At 37.5% G+C, this 14,557-nt stretch overlaps 1 protein-coding gene across 5 annotated transcripts in view; it reads right to left on the reverse strand.

Moving 5' to 3' along the window:
• Positions 1-3,692: 3,692 nt before the first annotated feature.
• Positions 3,693-14,557, reverse strand: part of MED23 (mediator complex subunit 23) — a 37,863-nt gene continuing 26,998 nt past the window's right edge. For 4 of the 5 annotated variants that reach the window (XM_021540698.4, XM_021540696.4, XM_085575180.1 and 1 more), the window contains 9 exons: positions 13,406-13,576; positions 11,986-12,202; positions 10,939-11,175; positions 9,686-9,851; positions 8,657-8,729; positions 7,298-7,512; positions 6,667-6,787; positions 5,870-6,001; positions 3,693-5,190 (listed from right to left, as the gene is read on the reverse strand). In XM_021540698.4, coding sequence (XP_021396373.3) covers positions 5,017-5,190; positions 5,870-6,001; positions 6,667-6,787; positions 7,298-7,512; positions 8,657-8,729; positions 9,686-9,851; positions 10,939-11,175; positions 11,986-12,202; positions 13,406-13,576 — 1,506 coding nt within the window. In that variant the 3' untranslated portion in view covers positions 3,693-5,016. Of the gene's footprint in view, positions 5,191-5,869; positions 6,002-6,666; positions 6,788-7,297; positions 7,513-8,656; positions 8,730-9,685; positions 9,879-10,913; positions 11,176-11,985; positions 12,203-13,405; positions 13,577-14,557 lie in introns of all 5 variants that reach the window. The other variant, XR_014953751.1, reaches the window with a different exon arrangement.

The following is a 14,557-nucleotide window of genomic DNA, read 5'->3' on the forward strand; positions in this document are numbered from 1 at the left end:
CAGCTCATGACAGCATATACAGAACAGATATACAGGGGAGGGAGAGGAGGGGAAAAAAAAAGGCAAAAAAAAAAAAAAAAAACCAACCAAAAAACCCAAGGAAAAAAAAAGACCAACACCACCCCGTCTAACAAAGACCTTTATTTTAATTGAAATTATTATAAGGATTATTGCATGATAATAATTATTATATCAATATAAGAAAATCTTCCTTTCAGGAAAGGAAATGAAATCTTGAAATTGGAGGCCAGAGTTGAACAAACACTCCAGAAAGAAGATATGGTCCATCAAATAGTGAATTGCAAAATCCTGAAAATTTGAAATGGATTGACTACAACCAATTGTACTGAGATGAAATGTGGTGCAGGGAAAAGGACCAAAACTTGCCCAAATTATCCCCTTTGAAATCCCTAAAATCAGGAAAGAAAGGGAAACAAAGGCACAGAAAAGAAACAGAAGAATTGAAATTTCAAAAGGAAAAAAAACCCCAAAACCTGCTAAGAGTTGAAAACAAGAAGAGCCAATGGGATGACCTGAAGTGCGGGAATATGGCCTGAAGCTTGCCCAATTGATCCTCATTAAATAGCAGGATTTCATTCCCTTTCCTGAAAGGAAATTCTTGCTTTGCATTTAAAATTGCAGGTAGCCAGTATGGAAGAGACATAATAGTACCAGACTTCCTCCATCCCATATGACTCTCACAGAGTATTGATTAAGTAGGACTTGAAAGTCTAGCAAAATATGACTGGCTGAGTCAAGAGATTACTAAACCAAAAAAAAAAAAAAAAAAAAAAAAAAAAAAAAAAAAAAATGAATTCCCTTTTTATCCACCAGAGGGAGATTTCTTCAAAAAAATATAATCTGGTCTTCAACTGTTTCTGAGTATAATGGCATATTCTGAACATTCAGATCTTCCTTAGATCTACCAATATTTTTATCTAAGATTTGTCAACATATAGGTGACATTACATTGTTGTCCTTGATGTTTGAAATATGTTTTATTTATCTTCTTCAAAAGCCTGCTGGAAGACCCCAGTGAACTATGGGATTTGCAAAGTCTTCCAAAAAAATACAAAGATTTTTAGTCGTTCAGAATTGTCTCAGATTTTTTTTTTTATAAAAGCCAATAACTTGATTTATGCAACAGCTACCAGCTTTGATGACAGAATTTTGTCTTGATTACAAAAAAAAGCAGTAGATAAGAACCACATATTTGGTTTTTAGCATGAAGACTTTTTAGGAAATAAATGGATACCTGCAGCTTGGCAGGCTGTCCCTGAAATCATGCAGCCTTTTCTGAAGGTGAACCAAACAGGGGTAATGTCTCTGCAGCTGTAAAAGATGTTGAATATTTTTGGCCTTCCCTGTGTTTTTGTTCCTTCAGCAAATACAAGCACAGTAGGGATTCTTTTTCTAGTTCAGGATCCAAAAAGCCAACATGGAGAGGTTCCCATCCAACTCCACTATTTATTCACTTGTGCACCTGCTGTTAGCCATAATCAGAGAGTTAAAACTGTGCTTCTCCATCCATTCTTATAATAATTTTAATATTTATCATTATAATCAAAGTATCATTCTTAATCATGATTTCTTTATTGATTATAAGTCAAACCCTGAACCTCAGACTTATATTACTCCTCACTGTTCTCAACTTCTTTGCGTTCAGCAGACTGACAAATTTTGCCTGATGTATTTTGCATTTTAAAACCCAGCCACATGACAGTCATAATCATTAACAAACAAATGTCTGAAACTACACTAGAATTTTGTCTTGCTGTGCTAGCACTTTAGAAATTGGTTAGCTGGACTTTAAAGGGCAAGAAGTTTAACTCAAAGAGCCAGCGCATATAAGAATTGATTTTTAGACCAGTACTGCTGCTGAAAATGCAAATGTAGCTTATTGCAGAAGAGATACCTTATTCCAACTACTGAGGGTTAACACCTTCAGAAACTTGGGGAGTTTTGCAGAGAAAAAGTGTGCATGTTGGGAAGAACAGATGGTCTTCCTTTGCATTTTACAACATATAGAACATGTAAATCCCTAATCCTACTAGGTGAGCAAGGGTCCCAGTTGACAGCACTGTTGGATGCACAGCCTTTAAGCTCTGGGACAAAAGTTAAAATCTAGTCCAGTACTGATGAAACCCAGGTTTTTCATTGATTTGTCAGTGCCAGTCCAGTTGAGGCAAATCCCACCCCCATAGTGCCAGACCAGTATTCCAAAGTCAGCCTAACATAACTGCACATGTAGCAAAGACACAGAATACAATGAGGGAACTTTAAAGAATTCCAACAACTTTCAGAATTTGCTGCTGATAATTACCCAACTTCCTCAGTACACCCTCCGAAATCCCTGTGACTCAAAACAGGTGCTAGTTTAAATATTAAAAGGGATATTCTGGGTGCCACATAAAGCACAAAAACTATTTCAATATGAAATAAGACAATTCAGGAAGATGCTCAGAGGAACAGTTAGAACGCAGAATAGCAACAAAACTCTTTCTACAGGCTTTTCTATTCATGTGCTGCAAAAAGTGCTGAAGGAAGAGAAGTCTCACTGCCAACAAAAGTCTGCAACACAGAACCAAAATTTTGCTTCTTCAGCCTGCCCAGAAAGTCTTTGGGAAGGCCTGCACAGAACAGTTCAGCGGAGTTTTGGAAACCAACTTTTGACTGAATATTATTTGTTTGTCTTCTTGTCAAAATGGAGCCCAATGACACTAGAGTGACTTGAACTCTGAAATTAAATACAAGATGTTTAAAAACAAACATAGAATCACAGAATTATTAAGGGCTGAAAAGACCTTTAAGATTACCAACATTTGACCAAGCACCTTTGCGTTCACCACTAAATCACATCCCCAAGTGCCACACATCCAAGAGCTTATTAAAACACTTCCAGAGATGGTGATTCCACTTCAGCAGTGTATTTCAGTGCATGAACAACCCTCCAGTGAAATAAATTTTCCTAATATCAAATCTGAAACCTCTCCTGGCACAGCTTGAGACCATTTCCTCTTGTATTGTCACTTGTAACTTGGGAGAAGAGACCAACCCCCACCACACTACAGCCTCCTTTCTGGCAGTTGTAGAGGCATGAGGTCTCCCCTGAGCCTCCTCTTGTCCAAGTTAACAACCCCAGCTCCCTCAGCTGCTCTTTTCAAGGTCCAGACCCTTCCCCAGCTCCACTGCCCTTCTCTGGACATGCTCCAGCACCTCAATGTCTGTCTTGTAGTGAGGGGCCCAGAACCAAACAGGATTTGAGGTGTGGCCTTCCCAGTGCTGAGTACTGCTGACACTGTAATATCTCCCAGTATCCTGCCGAGTCCTGGGCAGGATACACTATTCCAGAGCCAGGCCATGATGCCATTGACCTCCCTGGCCACCTGGGCACAGCTGGCTCATGTTCAGCTGCTGTCACCAGCACCCCCAGGTCCTCTTCTGCAGAGCAGCTTTCCACTTACTCTGCCCCCAGCCTGTAGCAGCCATTGTTGTGACCCAAGTGCAGGATGTGGCACTTGGCCTTCCTGAACTTCATATAGTTGGCTTCAAACCATGGATCCAGCCTGCCCAGACCCCCCTGCAGAGCCTTCCAGGTCAACATTCCTCCCTAACTTAGTGTCACTTGTGACCTGACTCAGGATGGCCTTGCTCTCTTTGTCCTGATTACTGATACAGACGCCAAGCAGGACTGGCCTCAACAATGAGTCCTGGGGAAAGCCACCTGTGACCAGCAAGGGCCAGCATAAATGTGGCTTTCTGTCAGACTACAAGTTTATTAAAGAGCACTCACAGTTCTGTTACTCAAATTACACTTGGCAGAATTTAGGATCCAAGTACAAGAACAGCAAAAAAGCAGACTAAAGATCTTCCACCCACCACGTCAGCAAATTCTTTCTATAACTGTTAAATTTTTAGAGAGATAGAAAACAAATCAGACCCAAGTTTATTAATCTGGACTCTATTTGTAACATGTTAAAACTGTAATTAAAGCAAAGCTGATAAAGAACTTGGGACATGGAAGTATCCTTGCTATGGTCAATCCTTATTTTTAAGGTAAAGAGTATGGAAAAGAAATAAATTTACTACTGTGGGGTTTTTTTAATTACAAATTTGCCCAAAAAGATGAATATTTACAAAACATTGACACTTTCAATTCTGTCATCAAAACCTGCTGAGCACAGTACAAATAAAACCTAAAGCAGAATATTATGCAAATCCAAAATACAGTAAAATCAGTAAAATTGATGTGATTGATTTAATAAAAACTACACCATTTCCCAAATAGGAAAGATCAAATATGAACCAGCACAGCTTGAAGTGAATAAGCAGACTTCCAACAGATTCATTGGAGACAGCTTCCAGGGTGTAACCCAACAGTCTAGTAACTGACACTACATCAAACCCACAGAGGTGTGTTTAGTGAAATCTGTACACACAAAATTTACAAATTTTTTCAAAGGTTCATTCTTAGTCTTTGGAAAGATGTCATAATTAATTTAATAAAACCGATGCAATGTCAATCTCTGTCTAGGAGTATTCTGTATAAGGGCTGAAACTGTCTGGCCAAAAGACAAAAAGGATTTAAATTCTTCTGTTGGATGAAAAATAGAAATTTTTAATAAGGCAGAACCCAAATTTTAAAAGGCTGTTTTACACACAATGAGAGTCTTTTCATATCACAGGCAGAAGAAAAGGAAAAATCCAGATGACTCAACCCAGGACAGGGAGCAGAATATGGTAAACTCCTCAGAAATCCATGTATTTGTTTGTAGAGGATCTTTACTCAGTGCTTTCAGAGAAAGGCAACATATCCCTTATCTAGTGTCTAGCATAAATAGCTAAGAAAACTGGCATGTACACAGCGAGGCAGCTTCATGATGCAAAAGAAATCAAAGCAGAAGTCTGTGTGTGGTTCTCTATCCTTTTATAAAGCATCCAGAGTTCAGATCAGATGCTTCCTTTGGTCAGTAAGAGGAGGAAGCCCTCAGGCCAAGGTCAGCCCAGCACTTCATTTCACTGGGTTACTGGCAAGGCCACGTTGACGGGCACTTGGCTGGGCTGTTGTGCTGGGGACCCACTGCTGAGAGGCTGCTGTGACACAGCAGCTGGCTCCATTTTGCTGATGTGAGTTATGAAGCGCAGCCGAAGTTTCAAAGCTGGTCGTAGATTACAAATTATCTTCTCAACCTGTTTTAAAAAAAGAAAAAAACACATTCAGTAAAAAACAGGAGTCTTTTTACATGCCACTATTGTACACAAATATCACACTAGCACAACAGAAAATGGGAAACAGTAAATAGAGGTATTTACATAAAGATTTAATTAAAAATGCTAACTTTTGGACCTCTTCTGATAACCAGTTTTAAAAAACCCTTCCTGTTGTAAGAGTTGTGCACCAAAGCTTTGTAAAACAAGTCACACAACTGGCACTTTTAGAAGTTCATACTGTTATAAACTAGAGATAAAATGGGTGAATGATTTTTCACTGAACATGAATGAAGTCTTCCTTTTGTCACATGCCAAGTTACACTATTGAATCAGAAATTAAGTAAAACGTTAAAGAAATAGATTTAAATGAAGTTATGAAATATCCACTAGCTTTATTTCTAGCAATAGCTTTAGTAATAGTATTTAAAGCATCCTGAAGCTGTATTTTAAATTTCAGACTACATAAATTAATCTTGCAATCTGAGATATCCAGTCTACTCCATCTGAAGCTTTTCCTGCACCAGCTTCTTACTTTGTAAATGGAGACGAACCAACTGTTAAGCAATTTGCTGTATTGCTACCTATGACAAATAGTTCACAAAAATATTAATTATTGTATGGAAGAAAACGAAAGTATCAATGTCTACTGTTTACTTACTTGGTCTTTCACACTGTCACCTGTAAACATATATTTCATATGATATAAGAAATCACAAATGGGATCCATGTAGTTCAGGTGGGAGCTGTACCGATCTGCATTCAGGAGCATTTCATAAAATGCCACTCCAATCTGTTTACGCAGACACAAAGAGCAACCCAAATGAAAACAAGTTTTAAAATGCTTTAGATTAACAATATAATAACTATGTATTGCTTTTTAAGTAGCTGTGATTCCTAACAATTTACTTTCTTACATGGACAAATGAACAGGTTTAAGTCATCCTATTATGCTTCACTAAATAATTCTGAAGTTAAGCTCTTCTTTCTAGCAGGGTCTCTGATATCTGACATTTTCCAACTAAGCTGCCTACTGGTGAGCTCCCTCTCTTTTTTTCCTCCCCTAACCTTATCCACACTGACGTGAATGTGAGAAACAATTCATGTTTCTCCATCCTCACAATTCACCTCTTGCATACTCCCAGGCAGTAAGTCTAATGTGTATTTTGCAAGTAGTTTGAGAGCCAAAGAAAGCATCTACTGCTTGGTATTTCTGGGGGCTTATTTATTTTCCTGCTTAAAAAGAAATGTACTAGATGTTTTATCCAGCATGATTTCAGTTAACAGGGTAAGGTGAATACCAACTCAGCAACTCAGATCCTTGCAATTACTGTTTAATCTGTATAGAATTTAATTCTGAATATTTATTACAGATGTCTATCCCATTCTGATTCATTACTTAATTGCAAAGAGAAAATAATCCATAAAGTATAAAGTAAACCATGAGCCACACTTTACCTCTATCATGCACCGTGTCCTCTCCTGCTGGAATCGTTGCAGGAAAGGGCCAACGAGGTGGTAAACATAGAGCAACTGGAACTCTGTTTTCACAATGGGTATCAAAGCTTCTGTGAGGAACCTGCAGTAGTCAAGACATTACTACATCAACTGTTTGGTTATTTGGGGTTATTTCTTTCACCTCCACCAAATTCTAGCCAAAACATCAAAGTCTCTCTCACAGATTGAAACCTTTATTTCAGGAACAAACAATGTGCCTCTGGAAATATGAGCTATTTGAAAATAGGGCAGCTCTAGAATTAAGAATATTTACTGTTACAGTTACAGATGTTTTAGGAACATGCTACAGTCCATGATTTAAGAAAAATTTAAATTAATAAAAGCTAATCTAGATTTAAAAAGGCTTATTAAAGGCAGTCATACCACATGACAGCCCTAAAGCCTATAGACAACCAGAGTTATGTCAATGGAAGAGGGAGCTGGAAAAAACCTTGTGATCCATCTGGCAAGTCTTGGAGCTCCCTTGTACTTATTTATTCACTGGTATAAGCGCTATAGGTGGAGTTTTGTTATCTACATTATGTGTGGAATTTAAAAGACAAATTACATTATCAAATATCATTGCACCTACTTAGGAATGAGAGAAAGCTGTCCAATGCTGGAATGATGCCAAACTGCATGTGCCAAAGCCAAAGTGTAGCTACAACTCATCTCGGAGTAAGACTGGTGACATGCTGTGAAGTCAAACAGCTGGAATGGGTAACCAACCCACTCTGTCTCTGATGTCAAGCTGGGACTGTTGATGACATTCACAATGCAATCATGGAGAACAATCCAGTATGGCTCCTGGGGAAAAAAACCAAACCAACAGAACAAACCTAAAAATTCAGAATTGTTTATAAAAATAACATCACCTAAGACAACACTTCCTTAGCTCTTCCTGCTATTACGGCATTTCTAAAAAGCGTATATACACATATACATGTATATATAAAACTGCTATAAATTACATATGGTATACAGGTGGTAGTTCATAACCATGCCTGATGAAGATGAAAATTAAAGATGCATGATACAGAAAGCATCTATGTTAGTGGGTATGATCATAGGGTGTGGCATTATCAAGGCATATCTCGTGAATTAATTATTTAATCACCTGATATAAAGGTCTTGAAAAGAAGCAAAGACAAGGCAAAAAGACTTAGTGAAATAGGTCTGAAAATTATATAGTTTTCTGAGTGCAGGCACAAACAGACCAAAAAATCAAGATGGAAATAGGAAATAAAAAAAGGTATAAAAGACAAAGAGTATAGATGAAGATGCTCTTCCTGAAACAGGAAGAGTAAGTAGCATTATAAAAATAATAAGGATTAAAATTATGTTGGCTTCCCTCCAAGAAGAGGAACTCTTTTATTAGGGAAGAGAGGTCATAAGGGAAGGACAGCTGTGACACACACAAGCCAACACATATGGCAAGATCAAAATTACTCTTTGACTTTGGCAGTCTTTTTCAAGTACCAAGAGTCATGATATTCAAAAGATCAAAGTTTCTACTGATACACAAACTGCAGTACTGCAGACATTCCATTTTGCAATCTTAGCCACATCTCATTTACACGGTTTAAGAACCACAGGATGTGAAAGTGCAAGCAATAATCAAAAAATAACTTTGCATGAGAACCTTTATAGATTTTCCTATTACATAGCTCCAGTTCTCAATACTACACATATAGCATTTAACTATATATTTAAACAAGAGTGATTTACTTCTTTTCATCCTAGCATCAAAATGCAATAGAAAAACAAAACACCTGGTCAATTTTTCTATGCTGGAGGAGTAGACTTTTCTCAAACATGCACACACCCTTGTAAATAGCCTGCTGTGGAATCCACAGATGTTGGCTGTAAGTTTTTACAATGTACTCTAGAAAGATGATAAATGTTTCATGGAAGAGTATTTTTTTTTTTTAAATACTACATAGTGACTCACTGGTAAGGCTGTGATAATCAGTCCAATTGCATTCATCCAAGCCGTGATGTTCTCTCTTGGCACCAGGGGCTGACTAGAAACAAAGAAAAAGAAAACTAAAGCTCCAAAGTACACAACTGCAATTTATGCTTCTCATGCATCTACAGACCAGATGTACTTACACCAAGAGTGTTTGTCAAGTTGAGAGAACTACAAAAACACACACAAGTATTTACTGAGCCAAAAGATGTTATAAATGCTATTGGGATGCTGTGTGCAAAACTTTATGCAGGTGTGTTTTGCATTAGCACCAAGTGTCCTTCAAAGGCTTCAAACTTCTTTCCTTAAGCTTTAGTGCCTAAGGGCTGTTTGTCCCTTTACTGACTCCTTACCTTCATATGCCCTAAACAGAGCTAACAATAATAAGCCAAATGAGGCTATACCCAAGCAATTCCAGTTTGTCACTGCTCAGTGATGTCAACTGAATGGCTACAAGAATACCAGGTCCTGTCTCTCACTGCAGCTTTTTCAGTGATTGCTCAAGAATCAGCTATGGGTCAAATTTAATGCACCATGACAAAAGGTCAGCCTTGGCACGCCACTCTTTCAAAGTACCTCTGATCTACATCAGCATCAGGAAGGTTCAGTCTTGCCAATGATTCCTGTCCCTTTCCTTGCACTCAAAGATGCTGTGGTATCAACTGTCCTCCTCAGTACAGCTCTAAGAATAACAAATTTTCTCCAGGCTTTCCTGCTGAACCCAATGGAAAAGATCTTGGCCTGTGTGATGCCTTTCCTCTAACTTTTATGGGCATCATGCCATGTCAACTGTTCTTGAAGCACACAATCCACTACACCATAGGAATCTAACACATGATTTTTCTGCTTGATCCCCGTCATCTTGCTTGTCATCCAAAAATACTTTCTATATAAAATGTTACCTTATATACACTTACTTTTTAAATAATTAATTTAGTATCAGAGACTACCATAGCAATCTCTAATTATGCACGATATACTGCAGAAATCCATTTCAGAAAGTCAACATACCTCTTCAGCACAACATTCAGCAGAGCATTGCCCACCTCCTTCCCTGGAACAGCCAGAGCCATGAGCTCAACACAGGTAACGTGCAGAGCATGGGCAGCTGGGTTAGGAAACTCATTGAATCTCCAGTCACAATTTGGAAATGGACCAGGTGATTTGCCTGCCATAGGTGGCAATGGTTAAGGAAAAAAAAAAGCTGCCCCAACACAGATAAGAATAAGTCAGCACGGTGATTAAAAATGGATGCATATACCACACATACTAAACTGAACTGAAAATTATTGAAAACAAGTAGAACAATCACATTTCATTAAAAAGGACGACATACAGAAGTTTGAATATAAGATGCTGATAATCATTGAAGGACTGCATGAATACATAGCTATAAATATATTATACTCACAAAGCCATGCAAAGGATAAACTTCCCTGATTAAGAGGTGGAAAAAACACCATCTCATTCACTTTCTGCTTCCAAGAGGAGAAAATATAAATAATAGGAATTTTCTATGCTCATATTCAGAAACCATTAATTTGCCTCTCTGTAAGATGTCCTAGCAGACTTCTAGGGTGACAGTTTATGCAAAAGGAGAATCTGCTTAGTCTCTGAAAATATTCCACTTTCCCAAACAAGACTTATTTGAAATACATACAGAAAAGTTCTCCGGAGTTAACATTTGCATAAAAGCAGGAATTTGTATTATTTTAGCTTTCTTTGGAGACACTGAATAGACTTTCAAGTTACACACTTAAGAAAGGGAAGTTTAGGAGAAGGAATGAAAGAATTTGTAAAACCCTGAAGATTGGTCAACTCTTCTAAAGCTGCTCCAGAAAGAAGCCAAAGTTCCAGAAGATTCCTATTCTCTAATTTGCCAGCTATTTCCACATCTTAAATATGGCACCACTCTCAACATTTTATTCTCAGTAATACTAATACATGTCATTAGAAAACAGTAATAGTAATCTCATTTATGAAAATTCTTTAAAACTCACACTTTGCACCAAGCTTATTTTTTTTAACAATCAAAATTCAATTCAGAAAGCATGTGCATCAGTAATTCCATCTCTAAGTGATGCTTAAACAGTGAGATATTTATACAGCTGTACTGTACTTCACTTTCATCATATCTTTTAAGATGTCTACTAGGGCACCATATCCCTGGATAGAATACTAAAGAAATGGAACTTCATATTTTGATGAAATGCAGCTGTAAGACATTGTCACAGCTTACTTAAAGCAATCTTTTAGAAGGATATTGTCTACTAGTCTTCCAATGAGCTTGCAATAGTAAGCATCATCAGGAACCCATGGATTCTCTTCTCGGGGATTCATGGCACATTTGAGGTAAGTATCACTCAGACACCAGCCTAGTGGACGATTATCTTTGAGGGAGCCAATTATGGCATGAACAAGTTTTCTCTTGAGGTTTGTGCGCTCTCTCAGATGCCCCTCATAATAGTGAAGAGTGTTGTACAGGTAGGTCACTGGTCGGTCTGTCAAGGAGAAAGAGAAAACAATAAAAGCCAGAAATATCTTCCAGCATCACTATCCGTGGCAAACAAAACTAAAATCAAGAGCTCTGCAAGACTAAGTTGCATTTATTAAAAACCAGCACATATGGAATTGATTCATGTTCTTTACTTCAATATACTCTACAAAACTGATTTTCCATTGTCTTGTATATACTTCAGTGTTTGTGCAGAACAAAATAAATCAAACAAAAGATCAGTATTACTAACAGTTCACAACTTAATGGTAATATTAATATATTTTTAAGTAAACTGACTAAAAACATCTCTTTATATACAAGGTATTAGGTAAGAAGAATCCAGGTATGAATTCACAATAAAGAATGAGTACTGTAAATTGTCTGAGCATAACATAGCAATGACACCTATAAAAAATTAATATAAAAGTGCATTTCTAAAAGTATTCAAGTCTCAGGACAAGTTATTTGAATCTTAAGGACAAAGAGAAACTGCTTTTTAATTGTTTCAGTCTTGGTAACAGAAAGCTTGTTAGGACACAGGTCCAAGTATTTACTACTAGAAGGGAATGGAAGGGAAAGGTGTAAAGGAAGTATGAATTAGCAGAGATGCCTGAATAAAAACAAGTTCACTGTTAGTAAGCTGAAATTCACTAAATAGGAAATGTACTTCTCTGTGTAAATGTACACAGGGTTTAGAGAATAGGAAAGGAATAAGGCACTGCTGTGCTAACACACAAAAGAAATGAATGAAAGAGGTGAAGAGGACATAATGATCACAACAGGAATATATCTGATTTATTCATGGATAACTTACCATGAAATTTGTATAAACCTCCCAGATGATCCAATAAAGTTTCTAGTGATTTGGACACTGGAAGCAATTCCAGAAATCTATGAATTACAATGTCAAACACTGGCAGAAAGCGCAGGCATACATTTCCAAAATAAATTGGCAAGTACTGGGGCTGGATCTGAACTGGGGGATTCACTTGCTCTGCCAAGCCTTCAAAATACAGCTTTTCAGGGTATTTCTGGAAGGAAAGAAACCCCCCAAAATCAAAATCTCTTTCTTCATAAGTAATGGATTAACCATTCAGCATTTACATTGCTTTTAAAAGACGCTTCAGAACCTTCTTTATCATATTTGAATTCAGTGAAGCTTACTGTAAGCTTACTGAAGAAAATTGAACTCTGACTTAAATGGATTATTAAAATAGTAGACAAAATCTTCAAACAAAAACCTCAGAACAAAGTGTCACTCAAAATGGGCATAAGAGAACATTAAGAACCCCAAAGCAAAGCTGAAAGCAGTCAGCACTAAAGCATCCTTTGTCAGGTACTTGAAGAGAAAACCTAGGGGAAATCAGCACTACTGGAAGTTTCTGCATCATACGCTAAATTAGAACACTCTGAAATAGCATGAATGAAATAATTCCCTTGGAAAGAACTGCAGCGTACTCAAATAACAGATGGGTACTGATGAGGGCTGAACGAATGTTTTACCTATGACAGAACTTTCTATATGCCAGGTTGGGTGTAGTGACTGTGCAGCCATGTCAGAGCACTTCTCAGGCTCATTTGCTTCCCTGCTACACTTAGACTTTTAGTTAGGCAATGTCAAAACATTGTACAGCCAAGTCAGAGGGCTAATATAACCAAACAGCTCCTAGATCAAAATAGATCACATGTATTGAGCTACATGACGGCTTGTTTGTATCTGTTCCATCTCACTGTTTATTTTTTGACAGAACAGCTCATTGGCACATCCTTTTCTAGCCAGCAGGAACCAGTATGTTTACAGGAGCATTAAAGTCTCTGCAACTCTCTTGCCTAACATAACAGGCTATCATGTTCTTGTCACACAGTTTTAATAATTAGAAGAAAATGTAAGTTTAACTGTTGGTATAGTATTAAAACACCAGAAAAAATACCTTCTCCCTGATGCACAAAAACTATTTTAAGTGAATTTGAGTATAAACAAGATTTTAAAATTATTTTGTTTACTTGAGCAAGAATGAACATCCATCCAATTCTTAAGCTACTTCCATCTTTTAATATTACTGCATTATCATTTCAAAGTCATTACATACAGTGATTTATTATTTTCATACTAGCCCAAGCAAATTATGGCTTATTAGGAAAGTCCAAAAATTGATAAAGTTTTCCTGTAAGTCATGGCTGATATTAATTCCACAGAAATTATTACAGTAAAAGAATATTATTAGCTATGATACCTTGTGGTAGCTCATATGCTTTGTGTGCCAGTCATTCTGCAGCCAGTGTTCCGGAGAATTCTCCTTCACAAAGTCACTCACTCTGTTTCTGAAATCATTTGGCTTCAGTAAGAGTAACTGGATTATGAAGTAACAAACTTGAGCTTCATTTCCTTCATGACTACGCATAGCCTAAAGTGAAACAGATCACATAACATGAAATTACTGTTCACACTGCTGTCTGCTGTATAGCCCCAAAACATGGCAGCCAAATTTGCTACATCTGCACACAAATTCACCATGAACATATGGTCTTTCAACTCTATTTTTCAAGTGAAGCCATAAAAAAGAGGCGGGTTCAATCCCTATCCCATTTCTGTTCTATGAGCAGAAGGGCTTACAAACTCCCCAGTGACAGCACTTTCTGAAGTAATTCTAGCTCACTTTTATCTGTCAGTTGTCTTATTGAAAATAACAAATTAAGTGACAATGAAGTTAAGATGGCTTTTAAGCTCTGGCCACTATGACATGATTTGACTTCAGTCTGAAAACCAAATTAGAATTCAAACAAACAGCTTTACATTAAGATGAGATTTAAAATTAAATATAAAGGATAATTACTTAATGCATATGTAACTCTCTCTAGGTGAATACTGTTTTATTTTATAGGATAACATAAAAAGCAAGAGAATGCTATTTCTGTCTTTCTATGGTGAAAGAGGCTGATTTCTATGGAAAGAAAGCATAGACAAATGGGTACAAGATTTTCCATATGCTTGTGCATGAATGAATAGCATGCCATATCCTATCTACCTTTTAAGGCTGCAGGAATTGCACAACCATAGAATCATTCAGGGTAGGAAAGACCTTTAAGATCATTGAGTCCAACCATTAATTAAGCAGTGCCACAAAACCATATCTTGAAGTGCCACACCTACACATCTTTCAAGTATCTCCAGGGATGGTGACTCAACCACATCCCTGGGCAGCCTGTCCCAACTCTTGACAGCTCTTTCAGTGGAGGTATTTTTCCTAATATCCAATCCAGCACAACTTGATGCTGCTTCTTCTTGTCCTATTGTCTGTCACTTCTCATGGAGAAGAGGCTGACCTCCACCTGGCTACACCCTCCTTTCAGGCAGCTGAAGGGAGCAATAAGGTCTCCCCTGAGCC

Source organism: Lonchura striata, chromosome 3 (assembly GCF_050655825.1).
Source record: "Lonchura striata isolate lonStrDom1 chromosome 3, ASM5065582v1, whole genome shotgun sequence".
Taxonomy (NCBI): Eukaryota; Metazoa; Chordata; class Aves; order Passeriformes; family Estrildidae; genus Lonchura; species Lonchura striata.